Source organism: Rhinopithecus roxellana, chromosome 14, assembly GCF_007565055.1.
Source record: "Rhinopithecus roxellana isolate Shanxi Qingling chromosome 14, ASM756505v1, whole genome shotgun sequence".
NCBI classification, from domain to species: Eukaryota; Metazoa; Chordata; class Mammalia; order Primates; family Cercopithecidae; genus Rhinopithecus; species Rhinopithecus roxellana.
In genome coordinates this window covers 18,759,962-18,787,486 of record NC_044562.1, presented here as the reverse complement: position 1 = coordinate 18,787,486, position 27,525 = coordinate 18,759,962, and the positions used below count along the sequence as shown (strand labels likewise).

General features: G+C 44.6%; 1 protein-coding gene and 1 non-coding gene across 14 annotated transcripts; one reads left to right on the top strand and one right to left on the bottom strand.

The window, feature by feature from the left end:
• Nucleotides 1-2,562: 2,562 nt before the first annotated feature.
• LOC115893285 (nuclear body protein SP140-like protein) lies at nucleotides 2,563-27,472 on the bottom strand. 13 transcript variants are annotated; one of them, XR_004053274.1, is made up of 8 exons: nucleotides 27,420-27,472; nucleotides 14,122-14,278; nucleotides 12,364-12,532; nucleotides 9,508-11,180; nucleotides 7,748-7,890; nucleotides 7,028-7,111; nucleotides 3,745-3,849; nucleotides 2,563-3,039 (listed from the first exon to the last, which is right to left on the bottom strand). XR_004053274.1 is itself a non-coding variant. In XM_030916945.1 (5 exons), the coding sequence occupies exons 2-5, from the start codon at nucleotides 14,275-14,277 to the stop codon at nucleotides 2,885-2,887; spliced, it is 585 nt and encodes a 194-aa protein (XP_030772805.1). In that variant the 5' UTR covers nucleotide 14,278; nucleotides 27,136-27,168; the 3' UTR covers nucleotides 2,563-2,884. The 13 variants fall into 13 exon arrangements, 5 of the variants coding, with proteins under 5 accessions (XP_030772805.1, XP_030772807.1, XP_030772803.1 ...); XR_004053275.1 differs by having other exon boundaries at nucleotides 10,705-11,180; XR_004053276.1 differs by having other exon boundaries at nucleotides 10,927-11,180.
• Nucleotides 14,682-14,785, top strand: LOC115893310. The gene has a single exon (XR_004053328.1). It is a non-coding gene; the product is annotated as a U6 spliceosomal RNA (small nuclear RNA).
• Nucleotides 27,473-27,525: the final 53 nt, after the last annotated feature.

Genomic DNA, 27,525 nt, shown 5'->3' with positions numbered 1-27,525 from the left:
GAGCTTTCATGACCTCTCCAGGTGAGCCTCAACCCTATCTCCCAACACATAAATGCATTCACCAATTCAGAAGCTCCCTGAACCCTGTCGTTCAGGGGTTTTTACCAAGGTTTCATTATGTAGGTAAGATTGATTAAATCACTTGCCACTGGCAATTGACCTCAATCTTCTGCCCTTCTCTTCTCCCCAGATGTCAAGGTTTGGGGTTGAAAATTCTAATCTTTCAGTCACGTGGTTGGTACTTAGAAGACACCCATCATTCTGGAATTTCCAAGAGTTTTAGGGACTTTGTTCCAGGAACTGGGGACAAAGATCAACTATGTATTTTTTAAAGTATACCACAGTAGGGCTGATCACCTGTGTATTAGTCTGTTCTCGCATTGCTATAAAGGACTACCTGAGACTGGGTAATTTATGAAGAAAAGAGGTCTAATTGACTCACAGTTCCACAGGCTGTAAAGAAGGCACAGCCAAGAAGCCTCAGGAAACTTACAATCATGAAAAATGGCAAAGGGGAAGCAAGTACATTTTACCATGGTGAAGCAGGAGAGAAAGAGTGAACGGGGAAGTGCTACACACTTTTGAAAAACCAAATCTCATGAGAACTCACTCATTATCAAGAGAACACCAAGAGGGATGTCCTCCCCCATGATCCAATCACCTTCCTCCAAGCATCTCCTCCAGCGCGGAGATTTGGGCAGGGACACAAATCCAAACCACATGATTCCTCCTCTGGCCCCTCCCAAATCTCATGTCCTTCTCACATTGCAAAATAAAATTATCCTTTCTCAACAGTCAACAGGCCCCCAGTCTTAACTCATTTTAGCATTAACACAAAAGTCCATAATCAGAAGTCTCATGAGACAAGGTAAGATCCTTCAGCCTATGAACCTGTAAAATCAAAAACAAGTTAGTTGTTTTCAAGATACAATGGGGGTCCAGGCATTGGGTAAATGCACCCATTCCACATGGGAGAAATTGGTGAAAACAAGGGACTATGACCCCGTGCAAATCTGAAACCCAGCAGGGAAGCCATTCAATCTCAAACCTGTAATTTCCTTTGACTCTATGTCTCACATCCAGGCCACACTGATACAAGGGGTGGCTCCCAAGGCCTTGGACATCTCCACCCCTGTGGCTCTGCAGAGTACAACACCCTCAGCTGCTTTCATAGGCTGATGTTGGGTGCCTGTGGTTTCTCCATGTGCATGGTGCAAGCTGTCAGTGGATCTACCATTCTGGGGTCTGGAGGATGGTGGCCTTCTTCTCACAGCTCCACTAGGCAGTGCTCCAGTGAGAAATCTGTGTGGGGGCTCCAACCCCATATTCCCCTCTGCACTGCCCTAGCAGAGGTTCTACATAATGGCTCTGCCCCCTGAAGCAGACTTCTGCCTGGACATCCAGATTTTCCATACATCCTCTGAGATCTAGGTGGAGGCACCCAAGGCTCAACTTTTGCACTCTGTGTATCCGCAGGCTTAATATCACATGGAAGTTGCCAAGGCTTGGGGCTTGTACCCCCTGAAGCAATGCCCTGAACAGTACCTTGGCCCATTTTAGCCACAGCTGGAACTGTGCAGTGGCAATGCAGGATGCCATGTCCCAAGGCTGCAAAGAGCAGTGGGGCCCTGGACTTGGCCCACAGAACCATTCTTCCCTCTTGGGCCTCCAGGCCTGTGATGGGAGGGGCTGCCGCAAAGGTCTCTGAAATGCCTTCAAGGCATTTTCTCTATTATCTCAGCTATCAACATTTGGCTCCTCTTTACTTATGCAAATATCTGCAGCCAACTTGAAACCCTCTGCAGAAAATGGGTTTTTCTTTTCTACCACGTGGTCAGGCTGCAAAATTTCCGAACTTTTATGCTCTGCTTCCCTTTTAAATATAAGTTCCCATTTCAGATCATCTTTTTGCTCACACATATGTCCATATGCTGTTAGTGGAGGTCACATATTGAATGCTTTGCTGCTTAGAAATTTCTTCCGCCAGATGCCCTAAATCACCTCCCTCAAGTTCAAAGTTCCACGGATTCCTAGAATAGGGGCACAATGCCACCAGTCTCTTTGCTAAAGCATAGCAAGAGTGACCTTTACTCCATTTCCCTGTAAGTTCCTCATCTCCGTCTGAGACCACTTCAGCCTGGACTTCACTGTCCATATCACAACCAGCATTTTGGTCACAACAATTTAACAAGTTTCTAGCATGTTCCAAACTTTCCCTCATCTTCCTGTCTTCTTTTAAGCTCTCCAAACTGTTCCAACCTCTGCCCATTACCCAGTTCCAAAGCTGCTTCCACATTTTCAGGTATCTTTATAGCAATGCCCCTCTCCCAGTACCAATTTTCTGTATTAGTCTATTCTCGCATTGCTATAAAGAACTACCTGAGACTAGGTAATTTATGAAGAAAAGAGGTTTGATTAACTCATAGTTCCATAGGCTGTACAGGAAGCATGGCCAGGGAGGCCTCTGGGAATTTACAATCATGGCAGAAGGTGAAGGGGAAGCAGGCACATCTTCACATGGTGGAGCAGGAGACAGGGTGTGAAGGGGGAAGTGCCACACACTTTTAAACAACCAGATTTCATGAGTGCTCACTCACCATCACAAGAACAGCAAGAGGGGAGTCAACCACCATGAGTCAATCACCTCCCGCCAGGCCCCTCCTCCAACCCTGGGGATTACAATTCCACATGAGACACAAATTCAAACCAGATTAATGTGAAAGGGAAAAACAACAAAATATCCTGGCTTCTTTCTAACCTAATGTCAATACCAGAGCACCCATAGTCAATGAAGATTGCCTCCCCCATTTCCCAAAGTGCCAGGTGAGGTGAGAGCAGAAAAAGAGATAACTGGATCTATGGAGTGTACTCCAGTTGAAATGCATCAGGAAGCAGATGCTCTGAACTCAGACATCTGAAGTCCTGGAGCCCCGCACGAATGGTCCTTGTCCTTCTCACCAGGCCTGGGCACTGATGCTGAGCTGGAGGTTTCCAGGGTCTCTTCGCCCTCAGAGGAATCAGAGTCTTCACTGCTGATCACTGCACAAAGGAACAAAATCCCTTAGGGTCTCAGTGTGGGACCCAGGAGCCAACACAGCAGGAAACACACAATTAGGGACACCAGGAAAGACCCGGGAGCTTGTGTGACTTGCAGTCAGGAATGTCCCTGACCAGCACAGTTGCAGCGCTCCTGCGGAATGCTGAGACGCAGGGTCCTGGTGCTCCAGTCACTGAAACTAGACCTTGAGGCTGGGGACAAACAGCCACAGTGGTCAGCTTTGAGTGTCTTGCTCTCCATTTCCTTACCCCCTCTCTCTCCTTCCCCTTCCCATTGTCTCTGTCCATTTCTCCACTCCTGCTTCTTTCTTGCAGCTTCTCCCTCTTTGTTTCTCAATCTGTTTGTCCTCACTCTGGCGTTTTCTGTTTCTGCCTCTTTTGCCTCCTTGCACCTCTCTCACTCTCCCCTGGCTTTCTTGCTCTACGTACCTACCCTCCACGTCTCCTCTGAGCCACTTCTCCCACTCCCAGGTCTCTCTGTACTTTTCCATTTCCCCACCAACTTTCCTCTGTCATGCAGAAGCTCCCTGAACTAAGCACCAGAATCCACATCTCCCAGCATTCATCCGGGCTCCCTGGGCCACCACGTGGGACTCTGACCACACACCCAGCCTGTCACCTCTGCTGTGACTCACACAGTGTCACCACATTGACCTTACTGATAATTATACCCTCCACCAACCTTACCGATTATTTCAGGGACTTGGTTCCATGCCTTCCTTGCCATCTGGATGTCTTCCAGGAGCACAAAACTAGGTCGCACCCAATTTTGGGATCTGGATAGCTTTGCCCCTAGAACAGACAGTGATCTTTGAAGAATTTCCATCTTTCTCCTTCAAAAAAGCATTATGGTAACCCTCTTCCTCTCTCTCTCCCCACTTGACTTCAGAGGATCACTCTAGCACTAAATTTCACCTTCTTCCATACTGCCTCACTCCAGATACATTTCTTACTTTCTGTCTTTCTCTCTGTGTTTATCTTTTTACCTTGAACTCTATTTTGTTTTTCTCTTTTCCCTTTACCTGTCATTCTTATTTACTAACTGATAATTATCTTGGCTGAATTTGGTGTTCTTCACTTAATTAACTTAATCATTAATAAAGACCTTAAGGGCCAGGCATGGTGGTTCATGCCTGCAATCCCAGCACTTTGGGAGGTCAAGGTAGGTGGATCACGATGTCAGGAGATCAAGACCATCCTGGCTAACACGGTGAAACCCTGTCTCTACTAAAAATACAACAAATTAGCCAGGCATGGTGATGGGCACCTGTAGTCCCAGCTACTTGGGAGGCTGAGGCAGGAGAATGGCATGAACCCAGGAGGTGGAGCTTGTAGTGAGCCTAGACTGCACCACTGCACTCTAGCCTGGGCGACAGAGTGAGACTCCCTCAAAAAAAAATAAAAATAAAAATAAATAAATAAATAAATAAATAAATAAAGACCTTAAGTTCTTAACTTAATGCTTATACTTATTTCCAGGAAAGTAGCTCATTACATGTACATGTACACATAAATATAATTCTTAGGATGGGTGCGGTGGTTCACACCTGTTATCCCAGCACTTTGGGAGGCCAAGGCAGGCAGATCACCCGAGGTAGGGAGTTTGAGACCAGCCTGACCAATGTGGCGAAACTCCATCTCTACTAAAAATAAAAAACTTACCAGGCGTGGTGGTGCATGTCTGTAATCCCAGCTACTCAGGAGGTTGAGGCAATAGAATTGCTTGAGCCCAGGAGGCGGAAGTTGCAGTAAGCCGAGATTGCACCACTGCCCTCGCCCTCCAGCCTAGATGACAGAGCAAGACTCCGTCTCAAAAACAAATAAATAAAAATAAATAAATAAATAAATACAATTCTTAAAACTATTTTTGTGAAGCTTTCCATACAAATACATCAGTGATGCATGTTTGCCAAAATACACGTCCAGTTTTTAGGGCACAAAAATATGAATACTTTCATTTCCTGACAATATGTGCCAGACACTGTTATGCTAGGTTCAAAGGACACAGTGAGAACAAGCAGCTGTGGTCCAGAGAGAACGCGTGCTAAGCACACGATCACAACGAGGCAGGAGTTTTATCTCACAGCAAGCAAGAAGTGCTCTGGAACAGACAGGCCAGTCCAGGAGACAGGAAGAAGTGCTCTGGAACAGACAGGCCCATCCAAGAGATGGGAAGAGGCTTATGGGAAGAAATACCACGTGAGCAGGAGGTAGCCAGATTAGGGAGGAGATGAGAAGGATAGAGGCCAAGAAAACAGACCCTGATAGAAGACAGAGCATGGGTAAAGTAATTTGAATAACTAAAAGAAGCCAGTATGACTTCTTGGAGTGAGAGAATAGAGGCTGGAGAAATAGGAAGGGTCCTCATTGCCCAGCCTTGAAAGTCTAGTAAAGAGATCAACTTCAACCCAGGTGTCATGCCAGTCATTGAAGGTTAGGTAGGAAGACAGCACAAACACACCTGAACTTTGGTATGATGTGGCAGCTGAAGTTCATGAGAGAGTTATCAGAGATCTCATTAGCATCACAGCATTAGGGATAGAGAAAAATGATCAGGTGGCAAATGCCACCAGGTACGGTGCATGGGGCTGGATGGCTGATGGGGCATGGGGGTTGAGGGAGGGAAGAACTCAAGAAGATTCCTTTCTTTTTTTTTTTTTTTTTTTTTGAGACAGAGTTTAGCTCTTATTGCCCAGGCTGGAGTTCAATGGCTCATATCTCACCTTACTGCAACCTCTGCCTCCCAGGTTCAAGCGATTCTCCTGCCTCAGCCGCCCAAGTAGCTGGGATTACAGGCATGCACCACCATGCCCAGCTAGGTTTTGTATTTTTAGTAGAGACAGGGTTTCTCCATGTTGGTCAGGCTGGTCTCGAACTCACAACCTCAGGTGATCCGCCCACCTCGGCCTCCCAAAGTGTTGGGATTACAGGCATGAGCCACTGCACCTGGCAAGATTCCTGAATGTCTTGCTTGAGAAAAGTTGACAGTAATGGCCACTTTACCAAAAAGGGAATTCTGGAAGAGGAGGAGGAAGGGGAAAAGGAGGAGGATGTGGTTTCACGGAAGAACATGTCTCCTCTCTCGCTGCCACACTGATCTCCACCAATTTCTTATTTGCTCTTTATACTCACTCTCTTCCTGGCTTCTTCGTGCCTCTCCCCCACTTTCTCTGTTCCTGGTATTTACATTGACCTCATGTTTCTCTCTCCATATGATTTTTCTCACTGTCCCTCATTTGAGTTTTCAGTTTATCTCTCCTCTGCCATGTCTCTCACTTCCTCCCCTCTGTCTCTGTGTTTCCGGGGCTTCCCTTGATCCTCTGTCTGTCTCGACCCCTCCAAGCCTTTTCTTCCTATGTCTTGTCCTTGTCTCAAAAAGTCGTGTCCCTTCATTCCTTTTTTGGCTTTAACTCTACCCCCAGGGCCCCTTTCCCTCACCCTCCCCATTCTGAAGGTTGTCTCCAATGACCTTTCTTCCTTGCAAATCTGATGGTCACACACCTTGTTTGCCTGATCCTGTGGCAACTTCCAGCAAGCAGGACAAAATTATTTCCTTGTCAATCCTCCACCAACCTGGGAAAGCTTAGACATTATGTCCACTTAGGTAAAACTGGGCACACTCCTAAAAGTTGCTATTCCATGGCCCAGTCGTCCACCTCTTCCATACTGGTGCTCCTCAGCTTCTCCACCCAGGGTGCCATGCTCCAGGGAGGCGTTCAGCTCTCCTTTCTCTCCTGCCTGGAAGACTTAGGGCGCATACTCTAGGGGTCCTGCCAGTGAGTGCCTCTCACAATGTTGCAGCCTGGGCACATCACATGCCTCATCCTGCTTGCTTCCCTCACAAATTTGAAAGCAGCCAGAGGTTGAGCTCCTGTCAGAGAGGGAAGAGGGGAAGAGAAGCCCTTCCTCCCTCTACACCCTGATCTAATCAGGTAATTGGTCACTTAAGGGCGAGATTCAATTGCAGTACCTTGTCTACCATGTGGCCATCCACTGGGCATCTCTTCTGACCCTCTCTCCTTTTTTATTTGGAGATCCTTGAGTTCCCTGGGCACTGAAGAGAGAACATAAAATGAGAGACCAGATCCAGTGGCTGGGAAAAGGACTGAGATGTGATCACACTGAGCGCTGCGGTTGGGAGTGGAAGTGAACTGCTCCTGCGGAGGTGATGCCCTCTCCGAGGACCCCTGCTGCCCAGCCAAGTCCTGCTCTGCCTCTTCCCATCTTGTCAGATCTTGTTCTCTCTCTCTCTCTCTCCTACTCAGCCTCCCACCAGGATCCAATCCCCAGGCTTCTGCCCTAGGAAGGCATCTCTGCATTGTGGACTTAGCCAGCTTCTCTCTTGTCTCCCGGTGCAGCAGGAGGACACATTCCTCATTCTCCATTTTCCTTTCCCAACTCTCTTCTTCTACATCTCTTCCAACCTACATATCAGGCTCCAGTCCTGTTCTCTCTGTCTCTCCGTGTCTTTTTCTGTCTTCCTCACTTCAACTAGAAGACGTACCTTTCCGTTACGTCAATGTCTGCCTGCAGTGGACACTGGTCTATCCTTCTACTGTCATTCAGGACTCCTTGGGGTCTCCCTTTAGATACTGATCATTTGACACAGCACTGCCTTCCCCCTTCTGTGTGTGCTACAGACATCTACCACTAGTCACCCATGCAAACACCTGGCCATCATCAGCCTTACCTACTTGGGTCCTTGTGTCTGCTTGCTGTGTTTCAAGAGCATCACCTGGGCCAAGGATAGAATGTTCTGGCTTTATATATATGTTGACTTCACATCCCAGACAGGCTCAGAGGTTTCTGTTCTGGTTTCATAATGGATGACCCCTAGATGACATTATGATTTCATAAATATGGCACTGTGATGTCATAAATCAAAACCTAAAGTTTTTATTTAAATGCATTAATAAATTAATCAAATATCCTTTTTATCATGTATCCCAATTATCAATGACATCAGAATGACCTTCCACAGCTCTGAGAGTTCTCTAATATTTCTTCTATGTCATTCATTTCAGAAAAAGTGATCATGAAACACTGAACAAAGAAATAAAATTTGTTATGGACATTATGGTCTAAGGATGAGGGATATTAGGAAAAATAGAAAAAGGAAGAAGACCAAAAATCTTCTTTTGGTCTTCTTATAACAGAGGCTAGTTATAACACAAAAGTACTAAAGGGTTTTTGAAAAGGCCCATCTGGTATCTGAAAGGTAGCTCCTAGCTACATGCCCCAGGGATGATGGATGAGGGTTTATATGGGAGGCACCGTGGTGCCATGGTCCTATGTGAAGGACCCAACAGGGAAGATAGCCTGTCCCACAGAAGGAACATGCCCATCATTTCCCTCCAGCCACCACAGCACGGGCCATCACTGGATGTAAGATCAAAGTACCAAGGCAGCAGCCAGATTCAAGCAGATGCAGGCAGAAAAACAGTGAAGCAGACACATGGGTAAAATGAGCAGGCTCAGCACCAGTGGGAACCTGCAGCAAGTGTGCTTAAGGGGTGTAGGAGGAAGAAGTCCTCCCAGGCAACCTGGAGGATAAGGACTTGTTATTGAAATCCTGAACTTGGAGACACTGCAGATGCAAACACTAAAAATTCGAGACAATCATAAACAGAGGCAACCCTCTCTTCCCTTACCCCCAGCACATTCCAGAATGGGGCAAGAACAGCAGAAGATCACAGCACAATCAAGAGGAACAGACCAACAGAAGATGAGGAATCTGAGCATGACCAGGTCAGGCTTTGAAAAGGGTCTTCACAGCCAGGTGCAGTGGCTCACACCTGTAATCCCAGCACTTTGGGAGGCTGAGGCAGGAGGATCACTTGAGCCCAGGAGTTCAAGACCGGCCTGGGCAATATAGTGAGACCCTATCTCTATAAAAAATTAAAAATTAGCTGGGCACGGTGGTACATGCCTATGGTCTCAGCTACTGGGAGACTGAGATGAGAGGATCACTTCAGGCCAGGAGTTCAAGGCTACAGTGAGTTATGACTGCACTCCAGCCTGGGCAACAGAGGGAGGCTCTGTCTTTAAAAAATATATATATAGAGAGAGAGTTTTCACCATCTGGAGCTGGCAGATACTGCTTGATCCTTTTTTTTCTTTTTTTTTTTTTTTTTAAGACAGAATCTCACTGTGTCGCCCAGGGTGGAGTGAAGTGGCGCAATCTCAGCTCACTGCAACGTCCACCTCCTGGGTTCAAGCAATTCTCATGTCTCAGCCTCCCAAGCAGCTGGGACTTCAGGCATGTGCCACCATGCCTGGCTAATTTTTTTTTTTTTTTTTTTTTTTTTTTTTTTTTTTTTTTTTTTTGTAGAGATGGGTTTTCACCATGTCAGCCAGGTTGGTCTCGAACTCCTGGCCTCAAGCGATCTGCCCCCCTCAGCCTCCCAAAGTGCTGGGATTACAGGCATAAGCCACCGTGCTGAGCCCCACCTGATTCTCGAAGTGAGACTCCAGCTCTGAGAGTGGGGGACTGGGTCACTGCACCCTTGGTTGAGAGGGTCTTGGCCAGACAACCCCACTGAGTATCCTCCATGAGACATTCTGGTAACTGGCGATGGCAGAGTGAACCTGCCTTTGTCCCCACAGCTACCCTGCCCAGGGCCCTTAGCTCATTTCCTGCAAAGTCCTGGTTGCCTCATGCCCACCCCCTTTTACACCACATCCTCCCTCTCCACATCTGTTCATGCTTTCTCATTGGCCTTTCCATGAGGGCTCAGAGTTTGGGTCACCTCCACTCCCTCCAGCTCTTTGCATTCTTTTTTCCCTGGATCTTTTTTTCTGCATGTATTTCCCCACTTTTGTTTCATGTTTCTGTTTCTGTCTTTTCCATTAGATTCCCTGGGTAACAGAAGAACGTAACTTCCGTCACAGTAGCAGAAAGATAGAAACAGCCCATTCATTAATGAATGAATAAACAAAATGCGGTAGAGACAAGATGGAATATTACTCCGCCATCAAAAGGACTTGAGATACTAATTCATGTTACCATGTGGAAAAAACCTGGAAACATCTTATTAAGTGAAGGAAGCCCAGACACAGAAGGCGACATATTGTGTGATTCCATTTACATGAACTGTCTGGAATAGGCAAATTTGTAGAGGCGGAAAGTAGATTACTGATTGCCGGCGATTGGGGCAGAGGGAAATTAGATAATTGGTTAATGGGCATAGGGTTTCCATTTGGGATGATTAAACTGTTTTGAAGCTACAGACAGGTGATGGTTGTACAACATTGTGAATATACTAAATGTCACTGAATTCCACACTTTAAAATGGTTAACATCTGAATTTTACCTCTTTCCCTCCCAAAAAGTAACAAAGGCTCTGGGTTCATCTTTTCTCACCTGATCTAGGCAACCCCATACATTGTCCCTCTGGGTTTCAGTTTCCTAATCTGCAAAATGGGCACATAAATAATACTAATCTCCAAAGGCAGCCACGAACACTAAACCCAGAGCCGCCACACAGCAGGCATTCAATCACAGTGAGCTGTTCATAACACAGTTATATTTACTGTTGTCCTTCAATGTCTTTCAATTCCCCTCCTTCCTCCTCTCTCTCTCAAAATACCCTCATCCTCTACTCAGCACAAGCATCACTTCCTCTCTGTGTCTTTCTGTGTGACTACCTTTCTCTTTGAATATTCCTGCTGCTGAACAACACGCCCCCGTTTAAATCGGCCCCTTCTTCTGGCATCACCAGGAGTATCTTCTTTGACATTGTTGGCCATAGGCACATCCTTCTTAGCCCTTCATGGCTTCTCACTGAAGGTCTCCTATAAACTAGTAATTCACACTCAGATCCTCACTCTACCCTCCAGGTTATTGGGGAGAAAGTCTGTTTTTGCCACCTCTTGCGAGTGCTCTTGGATTCCAACTGGAGTCAGGTCACTTTGGAATCAACACGAAGTGACCCTCAACCAGCTCTGCCACCATCCCCAGCAGTGCAGTCTTCCCTCAGACCTCGGTTTCCTGTCTCCTTTTCTTCTTAGTAGACCAGAAAACAAAGCTTTCATCCAGACATTATGACCTTGTTTACAGCTTGGCTGAAAGCTGGACATTTTTGGTGTCTCTTTTCCATCCCTTTTCTGGGAAAAGGGGAGCACTGAACAAAGAAAAGAATTCATTAGAGTCTGCAAGCAAGTGACCAGGAACCCCAACTCGTGACCACATGAATAAAGCACCCGTGTGTTCTTATAATTCAGTGGGAAACTCCTAGCCCTTCAGTCACTCTGAATCTCAGTGACTTGTGACTTGGTGTTGCTTGTTTCTTCCTCTGACGCAGCCACTAAAGAAAATTAACACAACACATAACCACTGAAATCCTATAGGTGATGAGCCTCTCAGGTTTTAAGGATGATGGAGCAGTAGAAAAATTATAAACCATAATTAATCATCCAACAAGATGATCAGAGAGGAGTGAAAGTGCATCTCAATACAAATTCCGTAAGTGGAATGTCTCTATGACCTGTGCAAATCTTACGGAAGAAACAAAGGGGTTTCCTGAGGAGAAGAGCTAAGATCCTAGAGAGGTGCCTGTAGGTAAGAGAAGCCCAACAACCTTAAATGTGGGGCTAGAAAACAGCAGAGTTTTGGCTAAATTGGGTTGGAAAGATGAGTGGTTCCCAAAGAGCGAGGACATGGTGGAGGAACTAGACAGAGTTCCCCAGGGGTGACCCAGACCCAAGGAACAAAGGGAGGACTCTCTGAAGGCTACAAGCAGGGAGCAAATATTGCCACACTGGGAAATGTCCTGAGACGCCTGGACCAAGGTCCCCGGAGTCTGCCAATGAAGGGAGGCCAGGGCACAGGTTAGTTATATTCACACCGCCTAGCACAGGGCCTGGGACATGTAAGCATTTCTTTATTTTTTTTTATTATGTATTTATTTATTTATTTATTAGACAGAGTCTCGCTCTTTGTTGCCCAGGCTGGAGTGCAATGGTGTGATCTCAGCTCACTGCAAACTCCACCTTCCAGGTTCAAGCGATTCTCCTGTCTCAGCCTCCTGAGTAACTGGGATTTATACAGGCATGTGCCACCATGCCCAGCTAATTTTGTATTTTTAGTAGAGATGGGGTTTCTCCATGTTGGTCAGGCTGGTCTCGAACTCCCGACCTCAGGTGATCCGCCCACCTCAACCTCCCAAAATGCTGGGATTACAGGCGTGAGCCACCACCCTGGCCACATGTAAGCATTTCATGAATACTTGTTCAATGAATGACCGACCAAATGAAAGAAAGAAAAGTAGACCTAGACCCCAAAAGACAGGGGAAAGAATTGATTACCCTTTTTGAAGCTTTTATGAACCTCAATTAAATCAGGATACTCCTTCAAGTTAATCCTGCTGAACAGGACTGACAGAACTGAACAATCAAACACCTTCTCCAGGTGGCAGAGAGCCTGGTACACAACTCTCTGTACAGGAATCAAGTTTATACAAGCTTCTTGGGAATCCTGTTAAAAAATTCAATGGAAAAAGTAAACAAAATAATAGCTTTAAAGTTAAACAAAGATTGACAATGTAATTGCATAGAATACTTCCATTGTTCTCAGTGTAGGTTATTATTTTTCATGTAATATTCTAGAACTTCTTAAATATTTGATCCACTGTGTTAGAAAAACAAGTCAACCCTTCCTCTTGACTTTTGAGTTTTCATCCTGCCCAGGATGCCTTGGGAATAAATCTTACGGTGATTTTGTTGACTACACAGCAATCACTGCCCCCACACTCCCCACCTTCCCCCTATGGTATGAGAAGTCCTGAACAGGCTCCGGGAGACAGGGAGATGGTTCTTCCCTTGCCAAGAAGAACACAACAGGAAGAGCACAATCACACACTGAAGACATGGCTTCCTTCTCTGTACCTCCGGGGCACTGTTCAAAATACCTGAATTCCAAGGCTCCAGAACTACCCAACAAAATTTAAACACTTTAGACAAGACAACAGCAAGGCAGAAATTTGTTTGATAACAATTATAATGGCACAAAATCTCTGGGGGTTTCATCTGACATATGTAGACATTACTGCTTCCATTGTCTTAGTTATCGTAATTTTGTTTTATTCTTATATGTTGTATAAATCACTACATATTTGCAGAGCATATCAGTTTCACTCCAGCCATGTCACCATTACCGTCCACTCCCACCTCAATACTTGCTATAAAAGAACAGGGCAGCCGGGCACAGTGGCTTATGCCTGTAATCTCAGCACTTTGGGAGGCCAAGGCGGGTGGATCACTTGAGGTCAGGAGTTCGAGACCAGCCTGACCAATATGGTGAAACCCCGTCTCCACTAAAAATACAAAAATTAGCCAGACATGGTGGTGGGCGTCTGTAGTCCCAGCTACTCGGGAGGCTGAGACAGGAGAATTGCTTGAACCCAGGAGGCGGAGGCTGCAGTGAGCCGAGATTGTGCCACTGCACTCCAGTCTGGGTGACAGAGCAAGACTCCATCTCAAAAAAAAAAAAGGTGGGGGGGGGGCTTCAGTTAGAAATAGAGTGTCCTGTCCAGGAAAGGTGGCTCACACCTGTAATCTCAGCACTTTGGGAGGCTGAGTTAGGAGGTTCACTTGAGGCCAGGAGTTTGAGACCAGCCTGAGTAACACAGCAAGACCCCATCTCTACCAAAAAAGACAAAAAAAAAAATTAGCCAGGTGTGGTGGCATGCACCTGTAATCTCCCAGCTACCCAGTAGGCTGAAGTAAGAGGTTTGCTTGTGCCCAGGAGATCTAGGCTGCAGTGAGCCATAATTTTGCCACTTTACTCCATCCTGGGCCACAGAGTGAGATGCTGTCTCAAAACAAAACAAAACAAAAAGAAAAGAAAACAAAAGAAAAAAAAATAGAAGTGTCTTTAATGACATCTGTTTACCCCATTACCTTCTACCTTATACAATAATTAACCAGCAGAAAAGAGTCTTCCCACAAAAGGCATAAAAGGCCTTTCAGGCAGTTAGCAATATACTAAACTTTGAATCCAGGATGCCAAATATAAATGAATGTGGGGGCCAGACCACAGTGGGTGATGGAATAAACTTCACTTACAGTATATATTTTTTCAGTGATAAAAGAATTGTGTCTGAGGCTTTCAAGAAAAGGAAATGGCTTTGTTATTGCATTTGCTATCTCCACCTTATTTTCCTTGAAGTGATTGACAAAGATCTCACAGGAAATCTTCTTCTTCTGGACCGCTGCAAACATCCTAAGGAAAAAAAGCACAATGAGAAAATAAACATCAAGATTTCAAGGTGCCTTTCCCAGCCAAAACATTCCAGACCCAGATGACTTCACTTGCAAGTTCTTCAAAACATACATTTAAGAAAGAATATAACCAATCTTACACAAACTCTTCCAGTGAGTAAAGAAAAAAGGAACACACTCTAACTCACTAGAGAAGGATAGCATAATTCTGATACACAACCTGACAAAGACATTACAAAAATGAAAAGTACAGGTTACTATCTCCCATGGACAGAGATGAGAAAACAGCAACAAAACATTAGCAAGTCAAATCCAGCAATAGTTAAAAAGAATAATACATCATGACTAAGTGGGACTTATTCCAGGAATGCAAGAATTCTTTAACATTTAAAAATCAGGAAATGGTGCTTGCTTCGGCAGCACATACGCTAAAATCAGAACAATACAGAGATTAGCATGGCCCCTGCACTAGGATGACACACAAATTTGTAAAACATACCATTAAAAAAAATCAGGAGGCCAGGCACTGTGGCTCACGCCTGTAATCCCAGCACTTTGGGAGGCTGAGGCAGGCAGATCACGAAGTCAGGAGTTCGAGACCAGCCTGGCCAACATGATGAAACCCCGTCTCTACTAAAAATACAAAAATTAGCCAGGTATGGCACGGTGGTGTATACCTGTAATCCCAGCTACTCCGGAGGCTGAGGTAGGAGAATCGCTTGAACCTGGGAGGCAGAGGTTGTGGTGAGCCAAGATTGTGCCATTGCACTCCAGCCTGGGCAACAGAGCAAGACTCTGTCTCAAAAAAAAAAAAAAAAAAAAAAAAATCAGGAAATGAATATCACCAGATTGACAAAATAAAGGAAAAAAATATATGATAATTTCAATAGATCCAGAAAAAGTGAAAATATAATAAAATACCTGTTCATGATTTCTAACTCTCAGAAAACTAAGAATAGAAAGTAACTGTTTTAATATAATGAAGTATATAAACAAACAAAACCCTATGACTAACACTATACTTAAATGTGAAATACTAAATACTTTCCCACTCAATTTGAGAACCAGACAAAAATGTCTACTGTCACCATTTCCATTTAACACTTACTAGAAATCCTAGACAATGCAATAAGGTGAGAAAAAGAAATAAAAAGAATAAACCCAAAAGGGAAGAAATATAACTACCATTTTTTGCAGATGACTATATACTTGGAAAATCTAAAGGAATGAATAAACTATTAGAATTAATTAGTAATTTCAGTCAAGTATCTGGATTCAAGGTTAATATGCAAAAATCAATTGCATTTTTGTATACTAGCAAATTACAAGTTTAAATAACAATAGAAAAACAATATCCTTTTCAGAAGCATCAAAACCACTAACAATAAAGGTAAATCTAACAAAAGATGTTCAAGAACACTACACTGAAAATCATAGAACTTTTGCTAAGAGAGATTAAAGAAAGCCAAAATAAATGGAAAGGTGCATTTGTGGATTGAAGACTAAATATTAATATGTAAATTCTCTCCAACTGATTCATAGATTCAATATAATTTTAATAAAATTCAAGTGGAATTGTTTGTGGAAACTGACAAATTGATTTTAAAATATAAATGAAAATGCAAAAGACCAAAGTTAGCCAAAAGAGTCTTGAAAAAGAATCACAATGTTTTAACTTCATATAAAGTTACAATAACTAAGACAACATGATATGGGCATAAAGACAAGCATATAAATCAACAGAGACTACAAGAAAGAGAAACATACATATAAGGTCACCAAATTTACAACAAAGACACTGCCACATTTCAGCAGGGAAAAGGATGGTCTCTTCATGAAATGGTGTTGGAGCAATTGAACACCCTACCTCATACCATACACAAAACTTTACTTCAAATGAATCATAGACCTAAACATGAAAGATAAAATAGTAAAGCTTCTAGAGCAGGTAGTATAATATCCTCTTGGCTTAAAGTAGGCAAAGATTTCTTGCAAAAGATCCCAAAACACTAACTATGAACGAAACCACTGACAAATTAGACTTACTTAAAATTAAGAACTTTTGTTCATCAAAAGACACTATTAAGAGAGTGAAAAAAAAAGCCACAGAATATGTGAAGATATTCACAACACATATCTAACAGAAGACCTCTATGTAGAACATGTAGAAAGAATGTCTAGTAATTAGAAGAACACAAAAATCCCCAACTTTTTTAAAAAATAGGCAAAATAACAGGCATTTCATAACAAAATACTCAAATGACCAATAAACCTATCAAAAAGTGCTCAAAAGCATTGTTTTTCAGGGAAAAGCAAAGTAAAAACTCAATGAGATACCACTATGCCAAGATACCACTATCTATTCACCAAAATGGCTAAGATTTTAAAAAAAAGAACAAAACAAAAAACCTAGCATCAAATGTTGACAGGAATATGCTGTTTGAAACACTCATACATTGCTAGTGGAGTGAAAATTAGTACACCCACTTTGGAAAACTGGCAGTGTCTACTAAAGCCACCCTATGACCAGGCAATTACACTCCCAGGTCTATACCAAGAAAAACAAAGCAAAACCAATAAAAGAAACATCAGGGTTCAAATATCTTTGTCTCACCTAGGTAACATTTGCAAAAGGGTAAGTTACAATAGGTAGCATTCCATCACCAGCTATCACTTGCCACTTTTTACCTGATTTCTCAGAGTTTAGTTTCTTCTACTTTATAATATGCAGTTGGTTTTGTGACCCAGTTCAAAGAGGTTTTGGAATAAAACTGAGTATAAGTAAATACATATAAAAATCCACACGGAGAAAGATGACAAAGGAAGGGAGAAAAAGACGCATATCCTCTGTTCACCTGCTGACTTCCTGGTCCTGCTACTGTCTAGGCTGCAGAGCCCCATGGGGGCTGATGCACCATCCGCCAGCATCTATGCATTTTCAGGCCCAATTTGGGCTTTTCAACATGGCCCCCAGGGACCAGAACAAAATGTCTGAACTGTCTCACCCAGAAAGTAGAAAAGGGAAGTGGAAGTATTAATATTTATGAATGCCTCTGTATTTGTGAAAACCAGGCCACAGATACTTGGAGTTTCTCAACTCTTGTGAAAATATGGTAGCAGGGAATTAAGAAGGACTTACAGAATCATGTCTGGAGGACCAGAAGAGGGTGCAGCCCAAGGAGGAGGAACAGGAGGTCAACTCCGAGGAGTCCATGGAAGTCAGGGACCCATGTGTTTATGCAAAGGAAAGAGGGCGGAAAAGTCTATTTGACCAAAGTTGACTGAAGTTGTTTCTAGGTGAAGTAACATAGTTATGTTAGAGAGAAGTAAACCTCTATGTTTGCCTCCTCCCCTTGCAGACATGGCCATGGGAAAAAAAAAAAACAGAAAGACAGAAAGAAACTTCCAAGCCTCTCTCAGGCCTATGAGTTGGCAGGGCACACTGTGACCTTGACTGGACAAGTTAGACCCCAAGCATTTGGACATAGTTTGGAGGAAGCAGAAATGCTCTACATCATAAAGTCGGGGGAATGCCCTTAGAGTTTCTAAAAAACAGCCTAGGAGGAAAAAGAGAAACCTCTGGACCCCTGGGGCCAGAGGCAGGAGCCAAGTTGATAAAATAGCCAACCATTTAAAGAGAGTACCGATATGAGGCTTTAAAAAAAATAGCCCCGGAATTTGACACTCTTCCCGTTGAGAGGTGGAGTCTGTGTCCCCTTTCCCTTAATCTGGGATCTGTGACTCCTTGACCAACAGAATGTTTGAATATGGCAGAAGCAATGCTATGCTGATTTTAGGACCAGGTCTTAAACCACAGGAGGGCCCCAGCCAGCCAGCCATGTGGTGCGCCATATTGGAAGTTGATGCTGCAGCCCTGGTCAAGCTGCCAGGAGATACCCATCTAGAGCAGACACACACCATCTCCACTGAGCTCTGCCCAAACTGCAGGTGTATCACAAAATAAAACAAGACTTATTGTTTTAAATCACTGCTGTAGGGTAGTTTTTTTTTTTTTTTTCACAGTAGTATAACTAGAACAGATTTTGAAGTAGGATGCAGTTATAACAAAAACATAAAACATGGGGCATTTGGCTGTGGGACAGAGCAGTGGATGGAAGCCTAAAGGTGTTCCAGAAGATGTCAGTGCAGTGTATGGGAAAGGGAAAGAAACACTAGTGCAATCTGGAGGAAGGAGACCCTTGTTATGTAGTGGTAAAAGTTCTGTGAAACTCTCACCTGCAGTCATGGGGAAGTAGGAAATGGACCCAGCAAAATCAATGACCTAGAGATGTCCAGGCAGTGGAGTTCAGAAAGGTTTCTCATGGGCTGGGCCAAGGGGATGAGAACCAAGATTATCTAGGTCTTAAGAGGTGAGATGAAGATCCAGCTACATTTTTGTGTGTACACAATGATTTTTTTCACTCATACTCTGATATTATTCAACAAAGATTTGAAGTGACTTTTTAAAATACTGAAAATGTATCAGTACAAAGTTAAAGATAAATTGGAGCAAAGAGAGAATGAAAGTGGGACATGAACTAAAACCAGGGACCAGAACTCTGAACAGAACTGTGGAGCAGAGACAGGGAGGCAGCTGGGAGCCCAAGGGATGCTGGAATCCAGGGCTCGAGGTGAGCAGAGCCCAAAAGGAGGTGAGGATTCAGGGGCCCCAGGGGGACCGTGCTCCAGAACGATGCTTTCCAAATCATGTTCCACTGAATCTGACTTCTGAATGTTTTTTGGTTTGTTTTTTTGTTTTGTTTTGTTTTGTTTTTGAGATGGAGTCTTGCTCTGTTGCCCAGGCTGGACTGCAATGGCATGATCTCGGCTCACTGCAACCTCCACCTCCCTAGTTCAAGCAATTCCCCTGCCTGAACTAGGGATTACAGGCACCCGCCACTACGCCTGCTAATTTTTTTGTATTTTTAGTAGAGACAGGGTTTCACCATCTTGGCCAGACTGGTCTCAAACTCCTGACCTCAGGCAATCTGCCCACCTCAGCCTCCCAAAGTGCTGGGATTACAGATGTGAGCCACTGCACCCAGCTGACTGCTTAAGAGGAATCCCAGAACATAAGGGTTCTGTGCCCAAATAATAAAAAATGTGGGTCAACGAGGCTTCTATCCTTCTTCTTCTGCACCCCTCACCCTGGTTTGCATTTCTCTCCACACAAATTGGGTACACATCCCAGCACGCCAATGGAGGACATCTTCACCGATGGACAGGCACATGCAGGTCCTGCACATGCATGGGTCTCTCCTTCTCTCTCCCTTCTCCCTCCCTCTCCCTTCTCCCTCCCTCCCCTACCCTCTCTCTCTGGCTCTGACTTGTCACTTGTGTGTCACATGTCTCGCTGAGGCAGGATGTGCTCCCTCTGAGCAGAGCCATCTCTCCCAAGTGCTTCTCTCTTTTGCTCCCAACCATTATGGGGCAAGTTAACCTGAGCAAGAGAGTGGCCCAAATGTGCTGACTTCTCTGACTCCCTTGGCAAGAACAAAGCACTTTGGTGTTCCTTGGATGGTTGTTGGGAGGATTAGAACTCTTGTGGTTCAGAAATAACCCTTTGATTCTATACCCCATGCCCTAGTCAATAGAAAGACCTGCATTGCAATATCGTACCCTAGCTGCTAGTAACATACCATAACTGAATTCCCATCTCCCAGTCTTTTTTTTTTTTTTGAGACCAAGGTCTCACTCTGTCACCCTGACTGGAGTGCACTGGCATGATCTCAGCTCACTGCAACCTCTGCCTTCTGGGTTCAAACAATTCTTCTGCCTCAGCCTCCCAAGTAGCTGGGACTACAGGTGCGTGCCACCAGCCCAGCTAAGTTTTGTATTTTCAGTAGAGATGGGGTTTCATCATGTTGGCGGCTGGTCTCAAACTCCTAACCTCAGGTGATCCATCCACCTTGGCCTCCCAAAGTGCTGAGATTACAGGCATGAGCCACTGCACCTGGCCTTCCTGGAGTCTTTAAAAAAAAAATCATTCCAGGTCAGGCACAGCACTTTGGGAGGCTGAGGTGGGTGGATCACTTGAGGTCAGGAATTCAAGATCAGCCTGGCCAACATGGTGAAACCCCGTCTCTACTAAAAATACAAAAATTAGCCAGGTGCAGTGGTGTGCACCTGTAATCCCAGCTACTCGGGAGGCTGAGGGAGGAGAATCGCTTGAACCCAAGAGGCAGAGGTCACAGTGAGCTGAGTTTGCACCACACTATACTCCAGCCTGAGCGACAGAGCAGGACTCCATCTCAAATAAATAAATTAAATAACTCCTTTAAATTTAATTCAGCTTAAGTTTTTCTTTTAACAGACCAAGTGTCTCAGTGTTTGTGCAACCCGACTGACTCTAATAGAGTGGTCAGGAGACCCCACCTTGAGAAACATTCTTCCTTTGACCTTTGGGCTATTAGAACCAGGAACTGTTGGATACTTCAAAGCTAACAGTCTCAACTTCTGTTTGTCTTTCTTTTTTTTTTGCTTGTTTTGTTTTGTTTTGTTTTGTTTTTGTTTGGAGACAGAGTCTCACTCTGTCGCCCAGGCTGGAGTGCAGTGACAGGATCTCGGCTCACTGCAACCTCCGCCTCCCTTGTTCACACCATTTTCCTGCCTCAGTCTCCCAAGTAGCTGGGACTACAGGCACCCGCCACCATGCCCGGCTTTTTTTTTTTTTTTTTTTGTATTTTTAGTAGAGACGAAGTTTCACCGTGTTAGCCAGGATGGTCTGGATCTCCTGACCTCATTATCTGCCCGCCTCAGTCTCCCAAAGTGCTGGGATTACAGGCGTGAGCCACCATGCCCGGCCTGTTTGTCTTTCTTTTCTTTGCAATTCCATCCAGGTGAACCTTGGCAGGCCTCCTGTAGGTGCAGTTTATCTCAATCCCCATCTTCCCTCCTCTTCCGCTGAAATCACATCTCCCCACTGAATGAGGCCTCACTGTGGTAGTGAGTTGCAAGGAACTTATCCTTACTTCAGACCCAACTGTGTAGTGCACTTATTACTGGGAAGATTGAAAGGAGCGAGGATCTTGGCCAGGCGTGGTGGTGCATGACTGTAATCCCAGCTACTAGGAAGGGTAAGGCAGGAGAATTGCTTGAATCCAGGAGGTGGAGGGTGCAGTGAGCTGAGATTATGCAACTCCACACCACCCTGGACAGAGTGAGACTCCGTCTCAAAAACAAAAAAGGGATCAGAGGCCGGGTATGGTGGCTCATGCCTGTAAGTCCAGCACTTCGGGAGGCCAAGATAGGAAGATCACCTGAGGTCAAGTTCAAGACCAGCCTGGCCAACATGGCAAAACCCCGTCTCTACTAAAAATATAAAAATGTGGCTGGGTGCGGTAGCTCATTCCTGTAATCCCAGCACTTTGGGAGGCCAAGGCGGGTGGATCACGAGATCAGGAGTTCGAGACCAGCCTGGCCAGCACAGTGAAACCCCATCTCTACTAAAAATACAAAAATTAGCCAGGCATGGTGATGCATGCCTGTAATCCCAGCTACTCAGGAGGCTAAGGCAGGAGAATCACTTGAACCCAGGGCGGAGGTTGCAGTGAGCTGAGATTGTGCCACTGTATTCCAGCCTGGGAGACAGAGTGAGACTCCATCTCAAAAAAAAAAAAAAAAACATTAGCCAGGTGTGGTGGCACAGACCTACAGTCCCAGCTACTTGGGAGGCTAAGGCAGGAGAATCTCTTGAACCCAGGAGGTGGAGGTTGCAGTGAGCCAAGATCGTGCAATTACACTCCAGCCTGGGCGACAAGAGCAAGACTCCATCTCAAAAAAAAAAGGAATGAGGATCTCTACATTATGGGGAACATATCAGTTTCTTGGTTAAGATTCAGAATAAACACAAACCTAAGTGGTAAGATGATTAAAAGACCTATGTCAGAGCACTTGGCTTAGAGAGGACACTCTGGTTGGCTCTGCAAATCCTCTCTGCCTCAGATGACTCCCCCAAACCAATTGTGGTCATCTCTCTGCCTCTCTGGTTACTGGCTCATGGATGGTCAGGACTAAGCCAGTTTGCACCGATGACATGCAATAACAGTTTTCCTGGAGCTTGTGTGCAAAACCAGCCAGTCTTCCTCACCCTGTGACTCTAAACCAGGCCCTGTCTCCCAGCTGCTGCCAGCAGTCATCTCATGACCATGAGAGGAACCTCAGGGTGAACATATTCTCTTTATTTAGGCCAATTTGAGTCAAGATATTTGTTAACTTGTGGATCCTAACTTTAAAAATCTTCAGAATTTATTATGTGAACAGAAAAGGTTTGGGAAGAAATAAAAAGAAACAGGAAAAAATAGGATCCGTTTAAGAACCAGGCTTGGGAAGAAGAAAAATTGTCTGTTTGTAAATGACATGATCTTACATATAGAGAGCCCTAAAGACACCACCAAAAAACTGTTAGAACTAATAAACGAATGTCATAAAATCGCAGGATACAAAATCAACATTAAAAAGTTCATTGTCGGGGGCAGGACAAGACAGCCAACTAGATGCAGCCAGGAAACATTTCTCCCACTGAGAGAAACCAATCTATCAAGTACACCACCACACCTTGGATTGATCTTCTGAGGGAAAATACTGAAACTGGATAGAGAGGCACCGCAGACATTGAGGCTGAAGATGGAGGAAGCTGGGAAGCCTGCATGGGATTGTCGAGTGCTAGGACCAGATCCTAGTTCTGAACAGGACCTAAGGGAGGAACTGTGAGGCACCATTCTCCTGTCGCAGGCCTCTGGGAAACCAGCTACAGGAGAACGCAGCGACTCCCACAGACATTTGAAATGGCAGAGGGAACTGTCCGAAGAGCAGGCAGAGGCAGAGTTGGAACCTCTGTGGAGTCCAGAAGGTTTTGCTTGTGGGGCAGCTGCAGTGATACACAACCATAGGCACCTATCCCCCGAGGCTCTCAGTCTTGCTCTGGGTGACTGTAGCCCCTGAGGAGTGCCAGCCTGGGAGAGAGCAGGGCCTTTTCCGGAGGACTGAGGTGCATCTGATCTACATGCCCCTCTGTACACCAGCCCCTCCCAGGGCCCCTTCCTCAGTGCTCCCGCCAAGAGTGTGGCCTCCACTGCCCTGTCTGAATGTTTGGCTGGTGGCCTGGGAGCAGTTCAGCCCCCAGCACAGCCAGTGCTCAACCTAGAGGGACTAGAGGACAAAGACACGGTCCTAGTCCCAATTGCCCAGTGTTTGAGTACACTGCTCAGGGGTATTGAGCTGGGATCTGTAGCCTGAGCTCAAGCAGTAGAGGAGCCCCCACTCTCAGACACTGAGAAGAGGAAGGCACGGGTTCACGCGCTGGTGCAGGAGCTTGGCATGTATCCCTCACTAGACCCATCCAGGTAGGGTGTAGGTCAGCTGCAGCCTCTGCCCAATGGAGCCCCATGGCCCAGAACACCTAATAGCCCAGTGATCTGGGCACAAAAGGCTAAGGGTAAAACTAGCTGGTCAGGCCTACCCCAGGGGCAGACAGCGGTGGGTGATCCAGTTGAGGGAGAATGAGCTGCATGGTCCACAACAGTCTGCTGGGTAAAAAACCCCAGGCCACAGGTGCCAACCAGCTGCCCACCCACAGCACCACCACCCTGCCCAGGGAATCCTCCACCCTGACTCACTGCACCAACAGACCACCCACAGACATACCCTACAACCCACCCTGATTCTGCCAAGCACAGAGAACCAACAGGTCCCCAGGAAGTTTCCAGGTCTCCCGGTGACCTAACCTTTAGCTTGGACCGCCCCTAAGGGGGAAGTACAGCCCTCCTGGGCCTTGGAGTCAAGGCTCAGAAATAAACTTGGCCAAGGCCCAGGAATAAACTTGGTGAGAGAATCATTTCTCATCCCCCCAACTCCCCTTCCCCAGAGCACTGCAGTAAACACATTGAAATACAAAAAAAAAAAAAAAAAAAAAAAAAAAAGCACATAGCTGAGTAAGACCTGTCTGCTGGTCCTTACTCTTAAACACCATTGACTGGATCACAGCCTGAATTACACCACCACACAAAAATAAATTCCTTCAACACACATCGCCTGTGAAACACAATACAGGAAATTAGCCACAACTAAGAAACAAGTACAGAGCTTTGGCCCCGTGGAGGCACCCAGAAACAAAGTCAATCAACTGCACACAATAGACACCACACTCAAACCCTCATGGGAAAAACAGAACATATAAACAAAAAGCCCTATCCAGACGACAGCAACTTCAAAAAGATAAAGAAACACCAGCCTTCTCCAATGAGAAAGAATCAGCACAAGAACTCTGGCGATTCATAAAGTCAGAGTATTTCCTTGCCTCCAGAGGTTTGCACTAGCTCCCCAGCAATGGATTGAAATGTCTGAAATACTGGACATAGAGTTCAGAATCTGGATGGCAAAGAAGTTTAACAAGATTCAAGAGAAAGTTGAAACCCAATCCACGTAAGCCAGTAAAACAATCCAAGAATTGAAAAATAACAGTCATTTTAAGAAAGAACCAAACTGAACTTGTAGAATTGAAAAATTTACTACAGAAATTTCAAAATACAACTGGAAGCCTTAACAATAGACTAGACCAAGCTGAGGAAGGAATTTCAGAGTTTGAAGACTGACCCTTTGAATCAACACAGTCAGACACAACAAAGAAAAAAAAATTTTTTTGAATGAGCAAAACTTCTGAGAAATTTGGGATTATATAAAGAGACCAAACCTATAACTCACGGGCATTCCTCAGAGAGAAGAGAGAGTAAGCAACTTGGAAAACATATTTGAGGATACTGTTCATGAGAAGTTCTCCAATCTCACTAGAAAGGTCAATATGCAAATTCAAGAAATTCAGAGAACACCTGCAAGATATTATACAAGACAACCACACCCGAGACACATAGTCATCAGACTTTCCAAGGTCAATGCAAAAATGAACACCTTAAAGGCAGCTAGAGGAAAGGGTCAGATCATGTACAAAGGGAACCCCATCAGTCTAACATCAGGCTTCTCACCAGAAACCTTCCAAGCCAGAAGAGTGGGGACCTATTTTCAGCATTCTTAAAGAAAAGAAATTCCAACCAAGAATTTCATATCCCATCAAACTAAACTTCATAAGCAAAGGAGAAATAAAATCCTTTGCAGACAAGCAAATGCAAAGGGAATTCATTACCAGTAGACTAAGCTTACAAAAGATCCTTAAGGGAGTTTTAAACACAGAAATGAAAGAACAATACCTCCTACTACAAAAACCCCCTGCATACTTAGCCCACAGGCCTTGTAAAGCAACTACACAATCAAGACTATAAAGCAACCAGCTAACAATGTCATGACAGGAACAAAATCTCACATATCAATATTAACCTTGGATGTAAACAGTCTAAATGTCCCTCCTTAAAAGTCACAGAGTGGGCCAGGCATGGTGGCTCACACCTGTAATCCCGGTACTTTGGGAGGCCAAGACAGGCAGATCTCCTGAGGTTAGGAGTTCGAGATCAGCCTGGTCAACATGGCAAACCCTTGTCTCTACTAAAAATACAAAAATTAGCCAGGCATGGTGGCGTGTGCCTGTAATCCCAGCTACTCAGGAGGCTGAAGCAGGAGAATCACTTGAACCCAGGAGGCGGAGGTTGCAGTGAGCCAAGATCATGCCATGGCACTCCAGCCTGGGCGGAGACAAGATCAAAACTCTGTCTCAAAAAAAAGGCGGGGGGGGAGGAAAGAAAGAAGTCACAGAGTGGCAATTTGGATGAAAAAAAAAAGACCCAACTGTCTGCTGTTTCCATGAGACCCAAATTACGTGCAACAACAGTCACGGGTTAAAAGTAAAGGGATGGAGAAAGATCTATCATGCAAACAGAAAACAGAAAAGCAAGGGTTGTTATCACATATCAGACAAAACAGACTTTAAACCAACAACACTAAAAAAGAACAAAGAAGGGCATTACATAATGATAAAGGGTTCAATTCAACAACAAGAGTTAATTATCCTAAATATACATGCACACAACATTGGAGCACCAGGATTCATAAAACAAGTACTTCTAGCCTAGAAAAAGATGTAGACAGTCACACAATAACAGTGAGGTACTTAAACACCCCACTGACAACTTTATACAGATTGTCAAGACAGAAAACTAACAAAGAAATTCTAGACTTAAATTTGACACTTTACCAATTGGACCTAACAGACTTCTACAGAATACACTACCCAGCAACCACAGAGTATACATTCTTCTAATCTGCACAGGGAACACACTCTAAGATTAACCATGGTCGGGTGCAGTGGCTCATGCCTGTAATACCAGCACTTTGGGAGGCCAAGGCAGGTGAATCACAAGGTCAGGAGTTCAAGACCAGCCTGGCCAACATAGTAAAACCCCGTCTCTGCTAAAAATACAAAAATTAGCCGGGCATGGCCGCACATGCCTGTAGTCACAGCTACTCAGGAGGTTGAGGCAGGAGAATCACTTGAACCCCGGAGGTGGAGGTTGCAGTGAGCCGAGATCGTGCCACTGCACTCCAGCTTGGACAACAGAGTGAGACTTCGTCTCAAACAAAAAAAAAAAAAAAAAAAAAAAAAAAAAAAGATTAACCACGTTTGGCCATAAAGTCAGTCTCAATAAATTCAAAAAAGTTAAAATCATACCAAGCAGACTCTCAGATCACAGTGGAATAAAAATATACATCAATACCAAGAAGGTATCTCAAAACCACACAGTTACATGGCAATTAAACAACTTGCTTTTGAATGACTTTCGAGTAAACAACAAAACTAAGGCAGAAACCAAAAAGGTATTTGAAATTAATCAAAACAGAGACACAACATACCAAAATCTTTGGAATACAGCAAAAGCAGCATTGAGGAGAAAGTTTATTATGCTAAACACCTACCTTAAGAATTTAAAAAGAGCTCACATTAACAGTTTCACATTGCACCTAGAGGAACTAGAAAAACAAGAACGAAACCCCAAAGCTGGAGGAAGAAAAGAAATAACTAAAATCAGGGGAAAATCAAACAAAATTGAGATCCAAAAATGCATACAAAGGATCGATGAAACAAAAAATTGGTTCTTTGAAAGGCTACACAAGATACATAGACTGCTAGCTAGATTAACAAAGAAAAACGGAAGATTCAAATAAGCACAGTCAGAAATGACAAAAATAACATTACACACCTGTGGTCCCAGCTACTCAGGAAGCTGAAGCAGGAGGATGGCTGGAGCCCGGGAAGTCAAGGCTGCAGTGAGCTGAGATTGTACCACTGCACAGCAGCCTGGGTGA